Genomic DNA, 26297 nt, shown 5'->3' on the forward strand with positions numbered 1-26297 from the left:
TGCTGTCATCTGTGTAGGACCCATCTCGTCGGAGTAGTGGCCCAATACTGGATGTTGTTCTTGACTTAGAGTTGGCATAGGAAAAGAAATATTTTGGGTTTCTTTCAATTTCATTTGTGGCTTTTAGTTCTTCCTGTGTTTCATGTCTCCTGTAAAATTCCTTTAGCTTAAGTTTGATGTTTGCTATTTTTCTGAGCAGTGCCTCAGTGCCTCCCTTCGTATTACAGATATATTGGCCTTCATCACACAGGAAGAAAAGGCACTGCCAGGACACAAGCCTATGAAAGACAGGCTTACTCTTTTGTTCTGTGCTAATGCTAGTGGTGATTTTAAAGTGAAGGCTTTACTTGTATATCATTCAGAAAATCCCAGAGTGTTTAAGAAAAACAATGTCTTTAAGAACAAGTTGTGTGTCTTGTGGAAAGCTAATCATAAGGCATGGGTCACAAGACAAATTTTCAAAGAGTGGGTCCATGAAGTGTTTGGCCCCAGTGTGAAAAAATACCTCCAGGAAAAGAAATTGCTACTCAAGTGCCTCCTGTTAATGGACGATGCTCCTGCTCATCCTCCAAACTTACTAGACCTCTTGTCTAAGGCCTTCAGTTTTATAAAAGTGAAGTTCTTGCCTCCTAACACTACTCCTTTTCTGCAGCCCATGGACCAGCAGGTCATTTCTAACTTCAAAAAACTCTACTCAAAAGCAGTGTTTGAAAAGTGCTTTGAAGTGACCACAGACACTAAGTTGACCCTAAGAGAGTTATGGAGGAATCACTTCAACATCTACAGCTCCATAAGCCTTATAGGTAATGCTTGGGAGGGAGTGACTTCCAGGACTTTGAACTCTGCTTGAAGACAATTGTGGCCAGATTGTGTCCAAAAGAGGGATTTTGAAGGGTTTGAGGCTGACCCTGACCCAGCTCACCCTCTGCCTGTTGTGGACTCTAGTGTGGCAGTGGGGAACACCCTGGGGTTGGAGGTGAGTGGTGAGGATGTGGAAGAGTTGGTGGAGGACCACAGGGAAGAGCTAACCACTGAAGAGCTGCAAGAGCTTCATCTGGAGCAGTATCAGACCACAGCTGAGGAACTTGCTTCAGAGGAGGAGGAAGAGGGAGTGGATGAGGTGACTTCTTCAAAGATTAAGGAGATTTGTGCCAAGTGGAATGATGTCCAAATGTTTGTGCAGAAGTACCACCCTGAGCAAGCTGAAACAAGCCATCTTTGCAACAAGTTCAGTGACAGAACCATGTCCCATTTTAGGGAAATGTTAAAGAGGCACCAGAAACAGAGGACTGTGGACAGTTATTTTGTGAGACAGGGGTCCAGTGACTCTCCAGCTGGTCCTGGTGGCATTAAAAGACAGAGAAGGGAAGTAACCCCAGAGAGGGCTTTACCTGGAGTCCAGAAGGGAAGTAACCCCAGAGAGGGCTTTACCTGAAGTCCTCATGGAGGGGCATTCCCCTTCCAAACACTAACCCCCAACTCCCTCTCTCCTCCTCCCTATCTTCCAGATGCCATCACCAATCTTCAATAAAGATAAGTAAAAATGTTATTTTATATGTATTACTATACATAATTAAAAACTATAGTATTTGTTGTATGTAAAACTGTAATTAATCTCTATAAAATGTATTTTTTGTGTGAATATTTTTGGGTTTCTGGAACAGATTAATTGTATTTCCATTATTTCTTATGGGAAATATTGCTTCGAATTTCAGACTTTCAGAATTTAGAACTAGCTCCTGAAATGGATTAAGTTCAATTTTTGAGGTTCCACTGTACTGACAATTTTGTGATTTTTCAGAGATGTAATTTTCTCAAATGATATAAAATTAATTTTCTGAGCACTCTAGCAGAATTGCTAGTCTTCTGTCTCATGATGTAAAATGAGAGGTAAATTTCACAAACATCTACAAATTTCGTTTACAATTATCTTTCATGTGCTCCTGGTAGAGATTCTCTACCACCACAGTGCTTTCAACACCAGCTCCAAGGCTGAGGGACTGATTACCTCATCTTCTGTATATAGTTCTACTGTCTTCTAATTATGTCCTAGAATCTGTATTGATAAAACCACTGGATGGCGAAACATCTAGAATGAAGATTACCAGATTGTAATAAAGTTGGTAGAATTACCGACAATATGTAAAGTAAAAGGACAAAAGTGCAACTAATGTGACATTTATTGTGGCAACGTTTCGCTCTCCAGGAGCTTTATCAAGCCAATGGCTTGATAAAGCTCCTGGAGAGCGAAACATTGCCACAATAAATGTCACATTAGTTGCACTTGTGTCCTTTTACTTTACAAGATTACCAGATGTTGCACATCTGTCTGAACTTTCATTGAGGATTTGCATTATGTATAGTTGCCAAGCAAGTCCTCTCTGCTAATTGTAGAGATTCACTTGATCGTTCATGCTCATGCTAAGAGCTGACCATTATGACTTCATTTCACTATCTACTGACTCCCAGTTCACTCTGTTGGTCATTGTACCAGTATGCTTCTGTCCACAATGTGGTCCAGAAGATCCAAGATGGGGAGTTTACTTGATGTCTAGGACATATTGGAATCCTGGGAAATGAACAGAATTATTAGTGATGGGACCTCTGACATTTTAGGGAAGAGGGAGAGGTTTTTTAGTGCCAGGAAGGAAAAAAAACTGGCAGGAAATGGCAGAAATTGTACACCAAATCCAGTCATTCCTGGAGTGGAACCACAGTCGATGGCCTCCACTCCAAACCAACAGATACAGATACTAATGCCGGAAAAAAAAATCCCCCCCCAGTACCAACAATACCACCAGTCCGATAACATTCTTCTTTGCAAATATACAGGGTCTAAAGCCAGCAACAAACAACAAAATACCTTTCATCCGTGGACTGCTTGCAGAGGCAAAGGCAATGTTCGCGGCTTTCACTGAGACCCACATAAAGGATCACTTGGACAACGAAATATGGATCCCAGTTACAACCTATACAGATGGGACAGAGTGAACAGGCAAAAGGGGGGGGTTGGCCTGTACATTGCAGAGTCACTTGGTTTGCACAGAACTGCTTAATGCCTCAAATGATGTAGTGGAAGTTTTAGCAGTAAAGGTCGAGAACCAAAACCTAGTCATTGTGGTAGTCTACAAGCCTCCGGATGCAACATCCCAGCAATTCCAGGAACAGCTGTTAAAAATTGACCACTGTCTGGAAAATCTTCCAGCTCCTGCACCCAACATCTTGCTCCTGGGGGATTTCAACTTAAGGCACCTAAAATGGAGGAATATAGCAAATAATATTGTTGCAGTAATAACACCAGGAGGCAGCTCTGATGGAAACTCACACTCACACGAGCTTTTAAATCTCTGCACAAAATTCAATTTAAACCAGCAAATAATAGAGCCTACTAGACTGGAGAATACACTAGACCTCATCTTCACTAACAATGATGATCTGATAAGAAATGTCACCATATCAAAAACAATATACTCAGATCACAACATAATTGAGGTTCAGACATGTATGCGTGGAGCCCCAGACCGACATAATGAGACTAGTCACGAGGGAGCATTCACCAAATTCAACTTCAATAACAAAAACATAAAGTGGGACCAAGTAAACCAAGTCCTAACCGATATAAGCTGGGAAGATATACTAAGCAACACTGACCCCAACGTATGCCTAGAACAGATTAATTTGGTGGCACTCGATGTATGCACAAGGCTTATTCCTCTAAGAAAAAGGAGGAGTAGATGTAAAATAGAAAGAGACAGGCGCTCCCTTTACAGGCGACGGAAAAGAATAACAGAGCGGCTAAAAGAGGTCAATATATCTGAAATGCGTAGGGAGACACTGGTCAGAGAAATAGCAAGCATTGAACTTAAGCTAAAAGAATCCTTTAGGAGTCAGGAATCGTGGGAAGAACTAAAAGCCATAAATGAAATCGAAAGAAACCCAAAGTATTTCTTCTCCTATGCCAAATCAAAATCGAGAACAACGTCCAGTATTGGGCCCCTACTTAAACAAGATGGGTCCTACACAGATGACAGCAAGGAAATGAGTGAGCTACTCAAGTCCCAATATGACTCGGCTTTTAGCAAGCCACTAACCAGACTGAGAGTCGAAGATCAAAATGAATTTTTTATGAGAGAGCCACAAAATTTGATTAACACAAGCCTATCCGATGTTATCCTGACGCCAAATGACTTCGAACAGGCGATAAATGACATGCCCATGCACTCTGCCCCAGGGCCAGACTCATGGAACTCCGTGTTCATCAAGAACTGCAAGAAGCCCCTATCACGAGCCTTTTCCATCCTATGGAGAGGGAGCATGGACACGGGAGTCGTCCCACAGTTACTAAAAACAACAGACATAGCCCCACTCAACAAAGGGGGCAGTAAAGCAATAGCAAAGAACTACAGACCAATAGCACTAACATCCCATATCATAAAAATCTTTGAAAGGGTCCTAAGAAGCAAGATCACCACCCATCTAGAAACCCATCAGTTACACAATCCAGGGCAACATGGGTTTAGATCAGGTCGCTCCTGTCTGTCTCAACTATTGGATCACTACGACAAGGTCCTAAATGCACTAGAAGACAAAAAGAATGCAGATGTAATATATACAGACTTTGCAAAAGCCTTCGACAAGTGTGACCATGGCATAATAGCGCACAAAATGCGTGCTAAAGGAATAACAGGAAAAGTCGGTCGATGGATCTATAATTTCCTCACTAACAGAACACAGAGAGTAGTCGTCAACAGAGTAAAGTCCGAGGCAGCTACGGTGAAAAGCTCTGTTCCACAAGGCACAGTACTCGCTCCCATCTTGTTCCTCATCCTCATATCCGACATAGACAAGGATGTCAGCCACAGCACCGTGTCTTCCTTTGCAGATGACACCCGAATCTGCATGACAGTGCCTTCCATTGCAGACACTGCAAGGCTCCAGGCGGACATCAACCAAATCTTTCAGTGGGCTGCAGAAAACAATATGAAGTTCAACGATGAGAAACTTCAATTACTCAGATATGGTAAACATGAGGAAATTAAATCTTCATCAGAGTACAAAAATTCTGGCCACAAAATAGAGCGAAACACCAACATCAAAGACCTGGGAGTGATCATGTTGGAGGATCTCACCTTCAAGGACCATAACATTGTATCAATCGCATTTGCTAGAAAAAATGACAGGATGGATAATGAGAAACTTCAAAACTAGGGAGGCAAAGCCCATGATGACACTCTTCAGGTCACTTGTTCTATCTAGGCTGGAATATTGCTGCACACTAACAGCACCTTTCAAGGCAGGTGAAATTGCCGACCTGGAAAATGTACAGAGAACTTTCACGGCGCGCATAACTGAGATAAAACACCTCAATTACTGGGAGCGCTTGAGGTTCCTAAACCTGTATTCCCTGGAACGCAGGAGGGAGAGATACATGATTATATACACCTGGAAAATCCTAGAGGGACTAGTACCGAACTTGCACACGAAAATCACTCACTACGAAAGCAAAAGACTTGGCAGACGATGCACCATCCCCCCAATGAAAAGCAGGGGTGTCACTAGCACGTTAAGAGACCATACAATAAGTGTCAGGGGCCCGAGACTGTTCAACTGCCTCCCAGCACACATAAGGGGGATTACCAACAGACCCCTGGCAGTCTTCAAGCTGGCACTGGACAAGCACCTAAAGTCAGTTCCTGATCAGCCGGGCTGTGGCTCGTACGTTGGTTTGCGTGCAGCCAGCAGTAACAGCCTGGTTGATCAGGCTCTGATCCACCAGGAGGCCTGGTCACAGACCAGGCTGCGGGGGCGTTGACCCCCGGAACTCTCTCCAGGTAAACTCCAGGTATGACAATTTAATGTTTTCAGGCATGCAAAGTGTTGTGACAGTATTTGTGTTGGATGTTTGATCATTATTGTACTTTTTTACATTGTTAAACTTATGATGTTCTTGTGTAAGCTGCTGTTTAATTTTTATTGCCAGGAGCACTGAGTACTCTGTAAGGCCAAAGTGTTCATCAAATCTCTCAACTTCCTTTTTGTAACAAGCCAGGTACCACAAGGTTCAGTACTGGGACCACTACTGTGTTTTATATAAGGAATGCCTTACTGTGTAGACTGTGTTGTGTGTGTGTGTGTGTGTGTGTGTGTGTGTGTGTGTGTGTGTGTGTGTGTGTGTGTGTGTGTGTGTGTGTGTGTGTGTGTGTGTGTGTTTCCTGATAATGTGAAACTACTACTTTTTCTTTCAACACACCAGCCATATCCCACCGAGGCAGGGTGGCCCAAAAAAGAAAAACGAAAGTCTCTTTTTCAATTTAGTAACACATACATGAGAAGAGGTTTCTAGCCCAATGTGAAACCTATGCAGACAAAATCATTGAAGGATGAAAATATACTCCAGAAACCTAGATCCACTAAAAACTCAGTCATGTGAATGACTTTCGGCAATTAACCTTATTGTACATACAGGGTAATGAAGTAATGGAGTATAGTTTGGGTCAGGACAGCCTTCTCAAAGCCATAAAGTAAAGGATCAGGAATCATAACAGATGTACTATTAGAGATGTACTTAAACCAGGTGACATAAAGGAACATGAACAAAACATAATTTAGGATATAATATATGACGTATATAAGGCATATAAGGGAGGAGGAAGTTGGGTGAGATATAAGCGACTATTGGCAGAAAGGTGGGCTAGTGTAAAGATGAGTAGTGGGGGGGTTGAAGAGGGTTGGAATAGTTTTAAAAATGCAGTATTAGAATGTGGGGCAGAAGTTTGTGGTTATAGGAGGGTGGGGGAAGGAGGAAAGAGGAGTGATTGGTGGAATGATGAAGTAAAGGGTGTGATAAAAGAGAAAAAGGTAGCTTATGAGAGGTTTTTACAAAGCAGAAGTGTTATAAGAAGAGCAGAGTATATGGAGAGTAAAAGAAAGGTAAAGAGAGTGGTGAGAGAGTACAAAAGGAGAGCAGATGAAAGAGTGGGAGAGGCACTGTCAAGAAATTTTAATGAAAATAAGAAAAAATTTTGGAGCGAGTTAAACAAGTTAAGAAAGCCTAGGGAAAGTATGGATTTGTCAGTTAAAAACAGAGTAGGGGAGTTAGTAGATGGGGAGAGGGAGGTATTAGGTAGATGGCGAGAATATTTTGAGGAACTTTTAAATGTTAAGGAAGAAAGAGAGGCAGTAATTTCATGCACTGGTCAGGGAGGTATACCATCTTTTAGGAGTGAAGAAGAGCAGAATGGAAGTGTGGGGGAGGTACGTGAGGCATTACGTAGAATGAAAGGGGGTAAAGCAGCTGGAACTGATGGGATCATGACAGAAATGTTAAAAGCAGGGGGGGATATAGTGTTGGAGTGGTTGGTACTTTTGCTTAATAAATGTATGAAAGAGGGGAAGGTACCTTGGGATTGGTGGAGAGCATGTATAGTCCCTTTATATAAAAGGAAAGGGGACAAAAGAGACTGTAAAAATTATAGAGGAATAAGTTTACTGAGTATACCAGGAAAAGTGTACGGTAGGGTTATAATTGAAAGAATTAGAGGTAAGACAGAATGTAGGATTGTGGATGAGCAAGGAGGTTTCAGAGTGGGTAGGGGATGTGTAGATCAAGTGTTTACATTGAAGCATATATGTGAACAGTATTTAGATAAAGGTAGGGAAGTTTTTATTGCATTTATGGATTTAGAAAAGGCATATGATAGAGTAGATAGAGGAGCAATGTGGCAGATGTTGCAAGTATATGGAATAGGTGGTAAGTTATTAAATGCTGTAAAGAGTTTTTATGAGGAGAGTGAGGCTCAGGTTAGGGTGTGTAGAAGAGAGGGAGACTACTTCCCGGTAAAAGTAGGTCTTAGACAGGGATGTGTAATGTCACCATGGTTGTTTAATATATTTATAGATGGGGTTGTAAAGGAAGTAAATGCTAGGGTGTTCGGGAGAGGTGTGGGATTAAATTTTGGGGAATCAAATTCAAAATGGGAATTGACAGTTACTTTTTGCTGATGATACTGTGCTTATGGGAGATTCTAAAGAAAAATTGCAAAGGTTAGTGGATGAGTTCGGGAATGTGCGTAAAGGTAGAAAATTGAAAGTGAACATAGAAAAGAGTAAGGTGATGAGGGTATCAAATGATTTAGATTAAAAAAAATTGGATATCAAATTGGGGAGGAGGAGTATGGAAGAAGTGAATGTTTTCAGATACTTGGGAGTTGACGTGTCGGCGGATGGATTTATGAAGGATGAGGTTAATCATAGAATTGATGAGGGGAAAAAAGGTGAGTGGTGCGTTGAGGTATATGTGGAGTCAAAAAACGTTATCTATGGAGGCAAAGAAGGGAATGTATGAAAGTATAGTAGTACCAACACTCTTATATGGGTGTGAAGCTTGGGTGGTAAATGCAGCAGCAAGGAGACAGATGGAGGCAGTGGAGATGTCCTGTTTAAGGGCAATGTGTGGTGTAAATATTATGCAGAAAATTCGGAGTGTGGAAATTAGGAAAAGGTGTGGAGTTAATAAAAGTATTAGTCAGAGGGCAGAAGAGGGGTTGTTGAGGTGGTTTGGTCATTTAGAGAGAATGGATCAAAGAAGAATGACATGGAAAGTATATAAATCTATAGGGGAAGGAAGGCGGGGTAGGGGTCGTCCTCGAAAGGGTTGGAGAGAGGGGGTAAAGGAGTTTTTGTGGGCAAGGGGCTTGGACTTCCAGCAAGCGTGCGTGAGCGTGTTAGATAGGAGTGAATGGAGACGAATGGTACTCGGGACCTGACGATCTGTTGGAGTGTGAGCAGGGTAATATTTAGTGAAGGGATTCAGGGAAACCGGTTATTTTCATATAGTCGGACTTGAGTCCTGGAAATGGGAAGTACAATGCCTGCACTTTAAAGAAGGGGTTTGGGATATTGGCAGTTTGGAGGGATATGTTGTGTATCTATATGTGTATGCTTCTAAACTGTTGTATTCTGAGCACCTCTGCAAAAACAGTGATAATGTGTGAGTGTGGTGAAAGTGTTGAGTGAGGATGAAAGTATTTTCTTTTTGGGGGTTTTCTTTCTTTTTTGGGTCACCCTGCCTCGGTGGGAGATGGCCGACTTGTTGAGAAAAAAAAAAAAAAAAAAAAGTCCATCATGGAGTATGCAGTCTTGACATGGAACCCCCACCTGATGAATTACATGCAAATGCTAGAGAAAATTGAGAGGTTTATAATAATATTTGTCCCAGAGTCAAAAAGAAATACGATTTTCACTGAGACTCAAGGAATTACATGTGATGAGCGTGGAAGAAAGGAGAGTAAGGTGGCACTTGATTATGAAATATGAAATTCTAAGTGACACCATAAGGATAAACATATTTTTTTTCTTGAAAGGAGGGAATCGGGGATGAGGGTTCACAAATAGAAACTGAAGAAAAACGAGAGAGCAGAATATTGGGAAGTACAGTGGACCCTCAGCTAACGATGGCATCAGCTAACGTTAAATCCAGCTAACGATACATTTTAATGCAAAAATTTTCCCTCGGCTAATGCTAAAAAAACTCGCCCAACGCGATTAGTTTGAGACGCGTCCATGTGTGGCCTGAGCGTGCCTCAGTTGTCCCGTGGGTGCCAGTGTTTAAAAGCCAGCCAGTGCAGTCGCATCCACGCATACAATCGGAACATTTCATATTATCACAGCGTTTTTAGTGATAACACCTGCAAAATAAGTCCCCATGGGCTCCAAGAAAGCTTCTAGTGCCAACCCTGTGATAAAAAGGGTGAGAATTAGTATGGAAATTAAGATTTTGAAGGGTTTGGGGCTAACCCTAAGATGCCTATGCCAGTTGTGGAATCCATTGTGACTACTACAAAGATTAAGGAAATGTGTGCAAAGTGGGTTGAACTGCAAACCTTTATGGATGAAAATCACCCTAACACAGCTTTTGCAAGCCATGCTGGTGACTATTACAATGACAATGTTGTGGCAAATCTTAAAGGAATGGGAGGTACAGACCTCTATAGACAGATTTGTTGTGCGACAGAGGTCCAGCGACTCTCAAGCTGGTCCTAGTGGCATTAAAAGAAGGGAAGTAACCCTGGAAAAGGACTTGATGCTTCAAGTCCTAATGGAAGGGGATTCTCCTTCTAAACATTAACAACTTCCGCTCACTCCCCTCCTCCCATCCCATCAATCACCACCAGATTTTCAATAAAGGTAAGTGTCAGTTTGTGTGTATTAAAATTAATATTTCATGTGGTAAAATTTTTTTTTTTCATACTTTGGGGTCTTGCACGGATTAATTTGATTTCCATTATTTCTTAAGGGGAAAATTAATTCAGCTAATGATAATTTCAGCCAATAATGAGCTTTCAGGAACGGATTAATATCATTAGCTGAGGGTCCACTGTGCATATATCTTCACTCTTGGGATGGTTAAAAAGTTGAATGAGATAGATTGAATAGTAGAAGTTTCTTTAATTTGCAGCTTCAAGAATACAGTAGGTGTGACAACCATGATTCCTGCAAACACAACTTGAATACATTTTGTGATCTACCATGTTGTTTCTTCCTTCTCCAGAAAGATTATTTTTGTACTTGGTTTAGCCAAAGTAATTGTAAGCTCTTTCCCTGTTAAGAAACTTGATTTGTTGTAAGTAGTGAGTTCAGAACTTAACAACTGAGGTTCAACCATTATGGATGACGAGTTGATTCATGAGTTAACATTGGTCTGGTCAGTAAATGGATTGGTGGCCTCTAGACAGGACCTCTTCCTTGGTTAGATAAACCTAAACAAGCCACAAGCGTCTTGTTCAGACAGAGTATATAATCTAAGGTTTAAAAAGTTCTTTTATATCACTTTTATATCACTTAAGTTCTAAACTGTAAGGAAATCACAGCAAGGAAGAGTAAAGTAAGAACTAACAAATTATACTTGCATAATTTAGTGTAAATTTGTTTTGTACAGGTATGGTAACCGTGGGCACAACCAACCTTGTATACATGAAGGATCAAGGAGATGTTTCATCACTACTCAGAACCATGGCTATGCTGTGGACTCGCCTTCAATCCCTCATGATTGGACTCTACTTTTCGTTAATAAAAATGATAACTCCAATGAGGGCATTGTTCATCGTACCCTTCCATTCTTCAGGTAACGTAGTTTATAATAACTTTTTTAATTTGTTTTTTCAATCTTCTTTCTTTACAGAATAATAGAGATAAATCAGTGTTTTATGGATGATGATATTGTAGTAAAAGCAATTTCAGCAAGTAAGAGGTTCAAAATAATAACAGACCTCACTGACCTCATCAAAGAGTTTACCTTGTAAGAGATGGAACAAACCTCAGATACTAATGGGTAGGTGGGTAAGTTAAGACAAACATTCTTGTAATTTTGCTAGCTGTTGGTGAAATTTCATCTGCTTTGTTTGGCTTTGATGTCTTAGATTTCCAAGTACTGTACTGCATATTGTTGCTGGACGTCTTGTTATTAGGACATTCTTGGAGACTTGGTTAACCTGACAAGACTGAGAGTTAAAAAGAAAATAGCTGTGTTTCCACTACTAGTAGCAAGCAGCTGACCTTATATATCAGCTTAGATGATGACAAATTCATTAACCCTTTGACTGTCGAAAGGCCCAATCCTGAAGTGTCTCCTGGTGTCGCAAAATATTTGAAAAAATAAATTCTTTTTTCTTATGAAAATGTTAAGATTATTTTTCTGATTGTTTTTGTCCAAAAAAAAATTTTTGCCATCAGTACTTACCGAGATACAGAGGCATGAAGTTTGCAGAAAATGAGCCGCGTATGGCAACAGCAGCGCCTGCCTCTCACCCGGTAAACTTTGGTTTACTTGTATTTGAAGGTTGTTTTTTCATTATTTTATTTTTTCACATAACTTATGTGGCCTGTGAGACCAAAGTAAGGTGCAATGTACATATATACACTCGTATACAACACAATAAGCACACAAACATAATTATCAATATATTGTTTACAAAACTTGTTTACAAGAACAAACAATACAAAAAATTGTTTATTACTATTGTTCTATAATATATATACCAATATACAGTCACTGGACATATTCCTAGAAGTTCTGCAGCTTGTGGAACTCTTTGAAACATGTTTTCATACACAATGGTGTTTTACACTCCTCACACACAAAACGAGTGTGTGTGCATTTTTGTGGACTTTTTTTTTTTTTTATGTGCAAAGACAAAACACCTCGTCTGAGCAGTTTCCTTCAAAGTACCATCTGACTTACGACCGAGTTTGGTTCCGAGAAACCGGTCGTAAGTCGAAATGGCTGTAAGTCGAATTTTACTACTGAATATCAACAAAACATTGTTGTAATGGCTTTATTTTATTGTTTTATTTGGTATTTCATGTTTTACTTTACTTTTTATGCTGTTAGTACTGTATTTTATACTGTAAGATTTAGGATAAACACTGTGTACAACACAAATAGTTGTTTATTTCCCAGAAATTTGGCATAAAAAATACGGTCGTAAGTCGAGTGGTCGTAAGTCGAGTGGTCGTAAGTCGAGTGGTCGTAAGTCGAGTGGTCGTAAGTCGAGTGGTCGTAAGTCGAGTGGTCGTAAGTCGAGTGGTCGTAAGTCGAGCAGGTCGTAAGTCGAGCAGGTCGTAAGTCGAGCAGGTCGTAAGTCGGATGGTAGGTGTATTAGCAGGCAGTTGTGTTATGTAGTTCTTCTTTCAACACACCGGCCGTATCCCACCAAGGCAGGGTGGCCCAAAAAGAAAAAAGAAAGTTTCTCTTTTAAATTTAGTAATTTATACGGGAGAAGGGGTTACTAGCCCCTTGCTCCCGGCATTTTAGTTGCCTTTTACAACACGCATGGCTTACGGAGGAAGAATTCTGTTCCACTTCCCCGTGGAGATAAGAGGAAATAAACAAAAACAAGAATTAGAAAGAAAACAGAAGAATACCCAGAGGGGTGTGTATATATATGCTTGTACATGTATGTGTAGTGTGACCTAAGTGTAAGTAGAAGTAGCAAGACGTACCTGAAATCTTGCATGTTTATGAGACAGAAAAAAGGACACCAGCAATCTTACCATCATGTAAAACAATTACAGGTTTTCGTTTTACACTCACTTGGCAGGACGGTAGTACCTCCCTGGGTGGTTGCTGTCTACCAACCTAGGTAAATGGTCATGTGTCATCATTCCTTCCTTCCTTCCTACTTTCTTTCATTCCTTTCCTACCTTCCTGCAATCCTTTCCTACCTACCTTCCTACCTTCCCTCCTACATTCCTTCGTCTTTCCTTCCTTACTTTTTTTCCTTCCTTTCATCTCGTCCTTCCTTCATTCCTGCCTTCCATTCTTCCTTCCTTCTGGTTTCTATAATATATATACACATATATAGTCACTAGATACTTTCATATAACTGCTATTATCTTCATTCATCAAGCTTGTCTTGTGTGCGAGTGTGTGGCTTATAATTGTTTTGAGTCAGGAGTTGGCAACTGTCAAAATGACATATTATCTCATTACTCACTCCCCCTACTGCCTGTTAAAACAATGGGGTCGGTTGCTGCTTCCCCTCCATTCTATCTCTTTCAATCTCTCTCTCTCTTTCTGTCTATCTCTGTCTCACAGGTACACATAAATACAAGTATACACAGTGTAAATTACCTACGATAACCCAAAAAATCCAGACTATGCTATACTCTGCTTGAAGATGTGAGTAAAGGTGATGACAGTCTTGTGGCTCTCTGTGAGACAGAGAGCTAGACGGATAGACAGACAGGGAGCTTGACACAGACAAATACACAGAAATGTTTGTGTTCCAGCAAAAACATAGCGAGGGGGATCATTATCTAATCTTTTCTTATCAGCTGCCCCCTCTCCTCACCCTTGTTTACACTCATCAAACGTCAGCTCTTATCAGATGTTATCTTCCCTTATCTTGTCACTGTCATGGGGTGAATTGTTTTTCATGCTTCAAGGAAACACATTATTACATATTATTTCCTCCTCCTCCTCCTCCCTCCTCCTCCTCCCTCCTCCTCCTCCCTCCTCCTCCTCCCTCCTCCTCCTCCCTCCTCCTCCTCCCTCCTCCTCCTCCCTCCTCCTCCTCCCTCCTCCTCCTCCCTCCTCCTCCTCCCTCCCCCTCCTCCCTCCTCCCTCCTCCTCCCTCCTCCTCCTCCCTCCTCCTCCTCCTCCCTCCTTCTCCTCCCTCCCCCTGCTCCTCCCTCCTCCTTCTCCTCCTCCCTCCTCCTCCTCCTCCCTCCTCCCTCCTCCTCCTCCTCCTCCCTCCTCCTCCTCCTCCCTCCTTCTCCCTCCTCCTCCTCCTCCCTCCTCCCTCCTTCTCCTCCCTCCTCCTCCCTCCTCCTCCTCCCTCCTCCTCCTCCCTCCTCCTCCTTCCTCCTCCCTCCTCCTCCTCCTTCCTCCTCCTCCTCCCTCCTCCTCCTCCTCCTCCTCCTCCTCCTCCTCCTCCTCCTCCTCCTCCTCCTCCTCCTCCTCCTCCTCCTCCTCCCCCCCCATTGCTTTTGGTCTCAAACTCCTGGAAATCATGAAATTGATCTTCACTGACACTTCCATCTGTGTTAGAGCATCAATTGGGAAGAGAAGAGTCCCAGATTTGCTGGGGAGTCATACATTTCTTACCGCTAAGCATGCTGAAAAAGGACGACTGAAATGGCATTCCCACAATGCACCACTGGCTCCCTGATTTTTTTTATATGGTGCACACTGACTATGGAGACCCATTCTCTCACAAATGGGCCTACCAGCTTTCTCCTGCTTGATTTAAAGCCGCTAGAATTTATGCGTATAGATATGTCAAACACGGTATCTCCTATGACCTATTTATATGACCTCGACAGTCAAAGGGTTAACCCTTCGAAAGTCGACAGGCCCTTTCCGAGACTCGTTCTCAGGGTCGGCCAAATTTAAAAAAAAAAAATTTGTTATGAAAAGATAGAGAATCTTTTCCCGATCATAATGGCACCAAAAGTATGAAATTTGATGGAAAACTTACAGAATTATGCTCTCGCGAAGTTAGCGGTCTCGGCAATGTTTATGCATCGGCGATTTTTGCCCACTTTGAGCCCAATTTTTGGCCAATTCCACTGTACTAGTCGACAAAAAACATGAATATTTCACTAGAACTCCGTTTTTTCTATCGAATGAGTGCAAGAAACCACCCATTTGCCGATTTCAACTATCCAGTACAGTGGTCAGAATTTAGCAATTTTGCCAATTTCACACAAATTTCCAAAGATGCCAATTTCCGAATAGGGTCCAGAATAAACAAGAAAGACATTCCTGGCACTAAAATGACATTTCCTCTGTTCATTAGTCACGTCTCAAGGCCCCTCTTACATTCTTTTGCTTTCCACTTTGAATTTTTATTCTCACAAAAAACAGAAGATTTACTGTTATGCAGACTACTGCATTAGTGTAAAAAATGGTATAAATAATATTGGCGCACTTGCAAAAGAATATTAGACTCGCCAGTTGATGTGTATTGGACGCTTGGCATGATTTGTTTACTTTTGAACTTTGGTAAAAAGCGAGCATTTCTGCTACTTTGAGCTCAATTTCAAGGTACTTTTCATTGTAAAACCAGTCAAAATCATCTCAATTTCTGTAATATGTCTTCCATTCTATAAAATGAGACCAAGAAAACTAGAATACAACAATAAATACCATACGAAAATACAGTGCAAAGTCGCTGTTTTATTCCTAAAAAATGGTCTAAGTTTTCTTTTTTTCTCATTATGCACTGTGTGCTGCAGGATTTTTTTTATACTGTGCACACTGACCACAGACCCATTCTTTCATATGTAGGCCTACCAGCTTTCTCCCACTAAATTTGAGGGCGCTAGAATTTAGGCGTACTAGTACATCAAAAACCCTGGGTCATAAGCCGTACTAGTACGGCCGAAACTAGTACGGCAGTGAAGATGTTGTGTCTGAGGGCAATGTGTGGTGTGAATAATATGCAAAGAATTCGTAGCCTGGAGATTAGGAGCAGCTCTGGGATTACTAATAGTATTATCCAGAGAGCTGAAGAGAGGTTGTTAAGGTGGTTTGGACATTTAGAGAGGATGGAACAAAATAGGATGGCTTGGAGGGCATATAAATCTGCAATGGAGAGGGGCTTGGACTTCCAGCAAGCATGCATAAGCGTGTTAGATAGGCGTGAATGGAGGCAAATGGTTTTTACGACTTGACATACTGTTGGAGTAAGAGCAAGGTATTATTTATGAAGGAATTCAGGGAAACCAGTTAATCAAACTTGAGTCCTGGAGGTGAGAAGACAGTGCCTGAACTCTGAAGGATGGGTGAGGATATTTGCAGTTTTGAACTGTAGTATCAGTGCTCCTCTGACAAGACAATGATGGAGTGAATGATAGTGAGAGAGTTTTTTCTTTTTTGGGTCACCCTGCCTCATTGGGATATGACCAGTGTGTACCAAAAAAAAAAAAAAAATAGTGATCTACAACAGCAAATCATCAAAAACTAATCATAACCCAACAAAAATCTGTCGTTAGAAAAATGGCTCTCCCCTTCACTCCTCCATATTCAAGGATTTGAACCTACTTCATGTGCAAGTTTTCCACACATACTGTTAAGGTTATTTTCAATCACTGCATTGCATAATATACAGTTTACCTGGAGAGGGTTTCGGGGGTCAATGCCCCCGCAGTCTGGTCTGAGACCAGGCGGCATAGTGAATCAAGGATTGATCAACCAGGCTGTTACTGCTGGCCGCACGCAAGCTGACGTACGAACCACAGCCTGGTTGGTCAGGTACTGACTTTAGGTGCCTGTCCAGTTCCTTCTTGAAGACAGCCAGGGGTCTATTGGTAATCTCCCTTATGTATGCTGGGAGGCAAATGAACAGTCTTGGGCCCCGGACACTTATTGTGTTCTCTCAGTGTACCCGTGGTGCACCTGCTTTTCATCGGGGGGAATGTTGCATCTCCTGCCGAGTCTTTTGCTTTCATAGGGCGTGATTTTCGTGTGTACGTTTGGTACCAAACCCTCCAGGACTTTTCAAGTGTGTATTATCATTTTATCTCTCTCGCCTGCATTTGAGGGAATACAGATCAAGGACCTTCAAACATTCCCAGTAGTTTAGGTGCCTTATTGTACTTATGTGTGCAGTGAAAGTTCTTTGTACACTCTCCAGGTCTTCAATGTCACCAGCCTTGAAGGGGGCCATTAGTGTACAACAGTATTCCAGCCTAGAGAGCACAAGCGATTTGAAGAGAATCATCATGGGCTTGGCGTCCCTAGTTTTGAAGGTTCTCATTATCCATCCAATCATTTTCCTAGCGGATGAGGTAGATACATTGATGTGGTCTTTGAAGGAAAGATCCTCTGACATTATCACTCCCAGGTCCTTCACATTACTTTTCCGCTCTATTGTATGGTTAGAATTTGTCGTATACCCTGACACACATATAATTTCTTCGTTTCCCATAGTTGAGTAGTTGAAATTTCTCCTCATTGAACTTCATATTGCTTTGAGTGGCCTATTTGAAGATTTGGTTGATGTCCGCTTGGAGTCTCGCAGTGTCTTTGATGGAGGTCATGCCATGGTAATCCGGGTGTCATCTGCAAAGGAAGACACAGAGCTATGGCTTACAACTCTGTCTGTCAGAAATATAGAATGGGAGCAAGTACTGTGCCTTGTGGAACAGAGCTTTTTACCATGGCTGCCTGGGACTTTACTCTGTTTACTATTACTCTTTGTGCTCTATTTGTCAGGAAGTTGTAGATCCATCTACCAACTTCTCCCGTTATTCCTTTTCACGCATTTTGTGTGCTATTACACCATGGTCACACTTGTCGAGAGCTTGTGCAATGTCTGTATTTTGTTTATTCTCGACAGCATCCAGGACCTTGTCATATTGGTCCAGTAGCTGGGACAGGCAATAGCAACCTGCTCTAAACCTGTGTTTCCCTGGGTTGTGTAATTGATGAGTATCTAGGTGGTTGTCTACCTTGCTACTTAGTACCCTCTCAAAGGTGAGAGCCCCTGTTAGATACACAGCATTTCTGGCAAAATTTATCATAGTCTAGATATATGAGCTACTTAGTGAGGTTTATTATTCTTTAAGTCTATATGTGCCAGTAACAGGAAGTTAAAATAAAATACAGGTTACAACATAATTCATTAAAAAAATTTATTTGTCTAGTTGGAAAAAGTTGAGTGGAACTAATTTTTGAATTTAAAATGTAATGCAATAGAAGTTACTTTAAGATTATTTCAGCATCTTTTCTTTCAACACACCGGCTGTATCCCACCGAGGTGGGGTGGCCCAAAAGGAAAAATGAAAGTTTCTTCTTTTACATTTAGTAATACATATACAGTGGACCCCCGCATACCGTTGGCATCACATAACGTTAAATCCGCATACCGCTACATTTTATCGCCAAGATTTTGCCTCACATACCTCTAAAAAACCCGCTCAACGCTGTTCGTCCGAGACACGTCTAATGTGCGCCCTTAGCCAGCCTCACATGTTCCGCCGGTGGCATTGTTTACCAGCCAGCCTCCGCGGTAACATCCAAGCATACAATCGGAACGTTTCATATTATTACAGTGTTTCTGGTGATTTTATCTGCAAAATAAGTGACCATGGGCCCCAAGAAAGCTTCTAGTGCCAACCCTACAGCAATAAGGGTGAGAATTACTATAGAGATGAAGAAAGAGATCATTGATAAGTATGAAAGTGGAGTGTGTGTCTCCGAGCTGGCCAGGTTGTATAGTAAACCCCAATCAACCATCGCTACTATTGTGGGCAACAAAAAGGCAATCAAGGAAGCTGTTCTTGCCAAAGGTTTAACTGTGTTTTCGAAACAGAGATCGCAAGTGATGGAAGATGTTGAGAGACTCTTATTGGTGTGGATAAATGAGAAACAGATAGCAGGAGATAGCATCTCTCAAGTGATCATAAGTGAAAAGGCTAGGAAGTTGCATCAGGATTTAATTAAAAAAATGCCTGCAACTAGTGATGATGTGAGTGAATTTAAGGCCAGCAAAGGTTGGTTTGAGAGATTTAAGAGGCGTAGTGGCATACATAGTGTGATAAGGCATGGTGAGGCTGCCAGTTCGGACCACAAAGCAGCTGAAAAATATGTGCAGGAATTCAAGGAGTACATAGACAGTGAAGGACTGAAACCTGAACAAGTGTTTAATTGTGATGAAACAGGCCTGTTTTGGAAGAAAATGCCAAGCAGAACCTACATTACTCAGGAGGAAAAGGCACTCCCAGGACATAAGCCTATGAAAGACAGGCTTACTCTGTTGATGTGTTCCAATGCTACTGGTGATTGCAAAGTGAAGCCTTTATTAGTGTATCACTCTGAAACTCCCAGACCGTTCAGGCAAAAGAATGTCCTCAAGGAAAATTTGTGTGTGCTGTGGAGGGCAAACAGTAAGGCATGGGTCACTATGGACTTTTTCTATGACTGGTTACACCATGCATTTGCCCCCAATGTGAAAGATTACCTAACTGAAAAGAAATTAGAACTTAAGTGCCTCCTGGTGTTAGACAATGCCCCTGGTCATCCTACAGACGTGGCAGAGCGACTTTATGGGGACATGAAATTCATTAACATCAAGTTTTTGCCTCCTAATACCACTCCTCTCCTGCAGCCCATGGACCAGCAGGTTATTGCAAACTTCAAAAAACTGTACACAAAAGCTCTGTTTGAAAGGTGCTTTGTAGTGACCTCAGAAACTCAACTGACTCTAAGAGAGTTTTGGAGAGATCACTTTAATATCCTCAATTGTGTAAACCTTATAGGTAAGGCTTGGGAGGGAGTGACTAACAGGACCTTGAACTCTGCTTGGAAGAAACTGTGGCCAGAATGTGTAGACCAAAGGGATATTGAAGGGTTTCAGGATAACCCTGAGAATCCTATGCCAGTTGAGGAATCCATTATGGCATTGGGAAAGTCCTTGGGGTTGGAGGTTAGTGGGGATGATGTGGAAGAGTTGGTGGAGGAGGACAATGAAGAACTAACCACTGATGAGCTGATAGATCAACTTCAACAGCATGAGGCCAGACCTGAGGAAACTGGTTCGAAGGAGGGGAGAGAGAAATTGAAGAAATTGCCTACTACAAAGATTAAGGAAATCTGTGCAAAGTGGCTTGAAGTGCAAACCTTCATGGATGAAAATCACCCTCGCACAGCTATTGCAAGCTGTGCTGGTGACTATTACACTGACAATGTTGTGAAACACTTTAGGGAAGTCATAAAGGAACGAGAGGTACAGGCCACTATGGGCAGATATGTTGTGCGACAGAAGTCCAGTGACTCTGAAGCTGGTCCTAGTGGCATTAAAAGAAAAAGGGAAGTAACCCCAGAAAAGGACTTGACACCTCAAGTCTTAATGGAAGGGGATTCCCCTTCTAAACACTAACACACTCTCCTCCTCCCATCCCATCAATCATCACCAGATCTTCAATAAAAGTAAGTGTCATGTAATTGTGCATGCCTTTTTCAGTTTGTGTGTATTAAAATTAATATTCCATGTGGTAAACATTTTTTTTTCATACTTTGGGGTGTCTTGCACGGATTAATTTGATTTCCATTATTTCTTATGGGGAAAATTCATTCGCATAACGATAATTTCGCATAACAATGAGCTCTCTTGCACGGATTAATATCGCTATGCGGGGGTCCACTGTACAGGAGAAGGGATTACTAGCCCCTTGCTCCAGCTATTTTAGTCTCCTCTTACAACACGCATGGCTTACAGAGGAAGAATTCTGTTCCACTTCCCCGTGGAGGTAAGAGGAAATAAACAAGAACTAGAAAGAAAATAGAAGAAAACCCAGGAGGGTGTGTGTATACATATTTCTTCTTCTTTCAACACACCGGCCGTATCCCACCGAGGCGGGGTGGCCCAAAAGGAAAAACGAAAGTCTAACCTTTTACATTTATTTATTTATTTATTTATTTATTTATTTATTAATTTGAACATGATAGAGAAGTATAAAGGAATACAGTTATTAAAGTGCAGCATGCCAAAGCCCCTTGTATGCAGAGCATTATGGGCAGGCTTAAAATTAACTTAAGATTAACTAAACAATGATATATTCAGTGGTAAAAACATTATTGTAAACAGGTAACAGTTTAGCACAAATGAGTATTACAAAGACAGGTTATATGGTCATTTACTGTGTTGCTGTGCATTCAATAGAATGGAGTATTCTGTTAGGTGATGTATTTAAAGTAAAACAGTTTGATTGGGTCACAGGTTAGACATGAGATACAATAATGAGAAACATTTATGAGATACAATTTATGAGGTACAGTTATTCAGTATTTATTTAGTTGTGGGTGAGGAAGTGATTTTTGAGAAGAGACTTGAATTTATAAACAGTGTTTCTTTTATATTCACAGGTAATGAATTCCAGATTTTAGGGCCTTTTATGTGCATTGAGTTTTTGCATAGCGTGAGATGAACACGAGGAACATCAAAGAGTGATCTGTGCCTTGTGTTTTGGTCATGTGTTCTGTTGAGGTTGGTAAGGAGATGTTTGAGGGGAAGGTTTATATCAGAGTTAAGTGTTCTATGTATGTAGTAGTTGCAGTAATAAGTATGAATGTTTTGTATGGTGAGTAGGTTTAGAGTTTTGAATATTGGAGGAGTGTGCTGCATGTAGTGGGAATTTGTTATCATTCTGACTGCAGCCTTTTGTTGGGTAATTAATGGTCTAAGATGGTTTATTGTTGTTGAGCCCCATGCACAAATTCCATAGGTGAGATAGGGGTAAATAAGCGAGTGATATAGGGCCAGGAGGGCTGACTGTGGATCATAGTACCGTATCTTCGATAGTATGCCTACAGTCTTGGAAATATTTTCTTAGAAATTTGTTGTATATGTGTTTAAAATTTGAGTCTATTATCAAAGTGGATTCCTAAGAATTTTCCCTCTGAGTTTTGCGATAGGTGATCCGTTTATCATTATGTTAAGAGGGACGTCTGTAGCTCTGTTACCAAACTGAATTAAGTAGGTTTTGTCAATGTTTAGAGTAAGTTTGTTAGTACTCATCCAGCTAGATATTTTCTGTAATTTGGTATTTACAGTACAGTGGACCCTCGACCAGCGATGGCATCGATTAACGATAAATCTGACTAGCGATACATTTTATCGCAAAAGTTTTGCCTCGATTAGCACTACAAAGCTCGACCAACACTATTCGTTCCGTCTGAGACGCGTCCACTTCTGGCCAGTGTTTACAAGCCAGCTAGCCACCACGGTCGCTTCAAAGCATACAATCTGAAAATTTCATATTATCACAGCCTTTTTAGTGATTGCACCTGCAAAATAAGTCACCATGGGCCCCAAGAAAGCTACTAGTGCCAACCTTACAGCAAAAAGGGTGAGAATTACTATTGATATGAAGAAAGAGATCATTGCTAAGTATGAAAGTGGAGTGCGTGTCTCCGAGCTGGCCAGGCTGTACACAAAACCCCAATCAACCATCGCTACTATTGTGGCCAAGAAAACGGCAATCAAGGAAGCTGTTCTTGCCAAAGGTGCAACTATGTTTTCGAAACTGAGATTGCAAGTGATGGAAGATGTTGAGAGACTGTTATTGGTATGGATAAACGAAAAACAGATAGCAGGAGATAGCATCTCTCAAGCGATCATATGTGAAAAGGCTAGGAAGTTGCATGACGATTTAATTAGAAAAATGCCAGCAACTAGTGGTGATGTGAGTGAATTTAAGGCCAGCAAAGGTTGGTTTGAGAGATTTAAGAATCGTAGTGGCATACATAGTGTGATAAGGCATGGTGAGGCTGCCAGTTTGGACCAAAAAGCAGCTGAAAAATGTGCTGGAATTCAAGGAGTACATAGACAGTGAAGGACTGAAACCTGAACAAGTGTTTAATGGTGACACTGACGATGTTGTGAAACACTTTAGGAATGTCATAAAGGAACGGGAGGTACAGGCCTCTATGGGCAGATATGTTGTGCGACAGAGGTCCAGTGACTCTCAAGCTGGTCCTAGTGGCATTAAAAGAAGGGAAGTAACCCCGAAAAAGGACTTGCCACCTCAAGTCCTAATGGAAGGGGATTCCCCTTCTAAACACTAAGACCATCAACACACTTCCCTCTTCCCATCCCATCAATCATCACCAGATCTTCAATAAAGGTAAGTGTCATGTAACTGTGCATGTCTTCAGTTTGTGTGTATTAAAATTATTATTTCATTTGTTAAAATTTTTTTTTTCAATACTTTTGGGTGTCTTGCACGGATTAATTTGATTTCCATTATTTCTTTTGGGGAAAATTAACTTGACTAACGATTAGCTCTCAGGAACGGATTGATAGCGTTAGTCGAGGGTCCACTGTATTGGCTAGCGTGACTGGGCTCGGGTGAGAGAAGACGTATGTAGTGTCATCTGCAAATAGTGTGGGTTTGAGTAGTTGCGATGCATTTGGTAGGTCATTTATGTATATGAGAAAGAGAAGAGGGCCTAGAACACTTCTCTGTGGGACACCAACTGTAATTGGCTGTGTGGAAGAGTTATCCCCTTTTTTTTTTTTTTTTTTTTTTTTTTTTTTTTTTTTTTTTTTTTATAAACAAGTCGGCCGTCTCCCACCGAGGCAGGGTGACCCAAAAAAGAAAGAAAATCCCCAAAAAGAAAATGCTTTCATCATCATTCAACACTTTTACCACACTCACGCATAATCACTGTTTTTGCAGAGGTGCTCAGAATACAACAGTTTAGAAGCATATACGTTTAAAGATACACAACATATCCCTCCAAACTGCTAATATCCCTGTTCATGTACACATATTGGCTTCTGTTGATGAGATAAGACTTTAGGTAGTTGAGGGAGTGCCCTCTTATACCATAGTGTGACAATTTTATATGGAGCAAGTAATGGTCAACTGTATCAAAAGCTTTACGTAAGTCAATGAAGATTCCCAGTGGGACTTCTTTTTTCTCTTTTGCAGTTTGTGTTCTAGCATGTGTATACAGTAGGGCCCCACTTATACGGCGGGTTAGGTTTCAGGCTGTCGCCGGAAAGTAGACATCACCGGAAGGCAGAATGCCATTTTTTTCCATTTATAAATGGATATAAATGCCAGACAACAAGTTTACACTAAATTATATTAGGTTAGTAATAGAACTAGGCATTAAAAACACACAAAGTAAAATACATTCACAGTAACTTCATTACTTATCTTAAAAGTATTTGTAATCTTAATGTAGGGGGAGAGGTGAGTAGTACTTTGTAGGAAGTCAGGTGCAGGTAGCCCAGGTGTAGGTAGCCCCTGGCTCCCCATCTCATACTTAATATATGATATTTAAAACATCCCAGAGAGGTAAAATACACATACAGTACACTAATTATTTACCTTAAAATATGTGTAGTCTTAATATAGGAAGAGAGGCGAGTAGTATTTATTTGTAGGAAGTCAGTGTAGGTAGCTGGTAGGTGTAGCCCACCTGGGCTATACCTACCGGCTACCTACACTGTGGCCCAGAGCCATATTATTAACATCGACATGCTGTGTTCACTGAATTTAATAATTTCTAACAACTACTTTTAGATGCCATCATAAACGAAGGTAGAATTAATGAATAATTCATGCCGAAAATTGCAAACAAAAGCGGAGTGGGGGAGTGGCTGGGCCAAACGCAGATTCATACACGTTTTCTCTGATGGCGGAGTAGAGAAAACGTAATGTTGTCCCTCCACCCGGCTACCACACAGGTCCACAAGTATTATCAGAGCACATAAAATATGCAATAAATGCCAGACAACACGTTTACAATAACTTATATTAAGTTAGCAATAGAAATAGGCATTAAAAACACAATAAAAGGTAAGATACACACAGAGTACACTTATTACATACCTTAAAATATTAATATTAATGTGTGAGAGGTGAGTGGCAGGGTGTTTATTGAATAAAATCAGAATGGCACACCATCATCCTCTAACTTGGCAATTAACCCGTAAACGGTCCAAGCAGATCTACGTTCATATGCATAGTGGTCCAAAAGTAGATCTACATTTTTTTACACATTTTCAAATGTAAAAAAAACAAAAATCTACTTTTTTTTACATTCAAATGTTGAAAAAACGTATATATACGTTTGGACCGTTTACGGGTTAAAGCAAGAGGCTTACGACTTCTTTTTATCACAGCTAACCTTAGACGCCATCGTCAATGAGAGCCAACTAGTTAACGAAAGAGTAAACGAGAGAGAGAACGAGATACAGAGTTGAGACAATGTAAGAACACAAACTGAACAGGTAGTGGATGATCACTTGGTCAGGCGAAATAAATGCATATTAATATGTGTCTACTTTTAGTTCATTCACGTATGTTTGTAAGAGTTTGTAAAACATTTACCTCAATATTTTTTTATTATAATAATAATTACCTCACAATACATTGTGTACAAGTTGTACAAGTTAGTTCAGAATAAACAAACAGCAATACACCATTTTTAGAGTGAATGAAGATAATAATAATTTTTTTTTTTTTCAACAAGTTGGCCGTCTCCCACCGAGGCAGGGTGACCCAACAAAGAAAGAAAATCCCCAAAAAGAAAATGCTTTCATCATCATTCAACACTTTCACCACACTCACACATTATCACTGTTTTTGCAGAGGTGCTCAGAATACAACAGTTTAGAAGCATATACGTATAAAGATACACAACATATCCCTCCAAACTGCCAATATCCCAAACCCCTCCTTTAAAGTGCAGGCATTGTACTTCCCATTTCCAGGACTCAAGTCCAACTATATGAAAATAACCGGTTTCCCTGAATCCCTTCACTAAATATTACCCTGCTCACACTCCAACAGATCGTCAGGTCCCAAGTACCATTTGTCTCCATTCACTCCTATCTAACACACTCACGCACGCTTGCTGGAAGTCCAAGCCCCTTGCCCACAAAACCTCCTTTACCCCCTCTCTCCAACCCTTTCGAGGACGACCCCTACCTCGCCTTCCTTCCCCTATAGATTTATGTGCTTTCCATGTCATTCTATTATTATTATTATAATAATAATAAAAAGCACTAAACTCACAAGGGTCGTGAATTGCTATATATAGAGTAAAGGCATACGAAAAGAATATTTTTCTACAGTTACCCCCCAGTGTTTGACTAGAGAAAACGTAATTCTTCCGACACTACCTACACAGCTGCTTTGTAAACAAATCTCATATTTACATCAATTTTTATTCTGTGAGTGTATGTATCGTGTTTATATGCTATGTAATGGGTTTCATATATAATTTTGAGGAAAATAGCATAGATGGATTAATGAAAATGCCTATATTGATGTAA

General features: G+C 40.9%; 1 protein-coding gene across 1 annotated transcript in view; it reads left to right on the forward strand.

Annotated features, from left to right (window-relative positions):
• r (carbamoyl-phosphate synthetase 2, aspartate transcarbamylase, and dihydroorotase rudimentary) overlaps positions 1–26297 on the forward strand; it is a 1183622-nt gene that overhangs the window by 534738 nt on the left and 622587 nt on the right. Inside the window, exon 8 of the mRNA XM_070094236.1 lies at positions 10937–11122. Coding sequence (XP_069950337.1) covers positions 10937–11122 — 186 coding nt within the window. The remainder of the gene's footprint in view (positions 1–10936; positions 11123–26297) is intronic.

This window comes from Cherax quadricarinatus, chromosome 45 (genome assembly GCF_038502225.1).
Source record: "Cherax quadricarinatus isolate ZL_2023a chromosome 45, ASM3850222v1, whole genome shotgun sequence".
NCBI lineage: Eukaryota > Metazoa > Arthropoda > Malacostraca > Decapoda > Parastacidae > Cherax > Cherax quadricarinatus.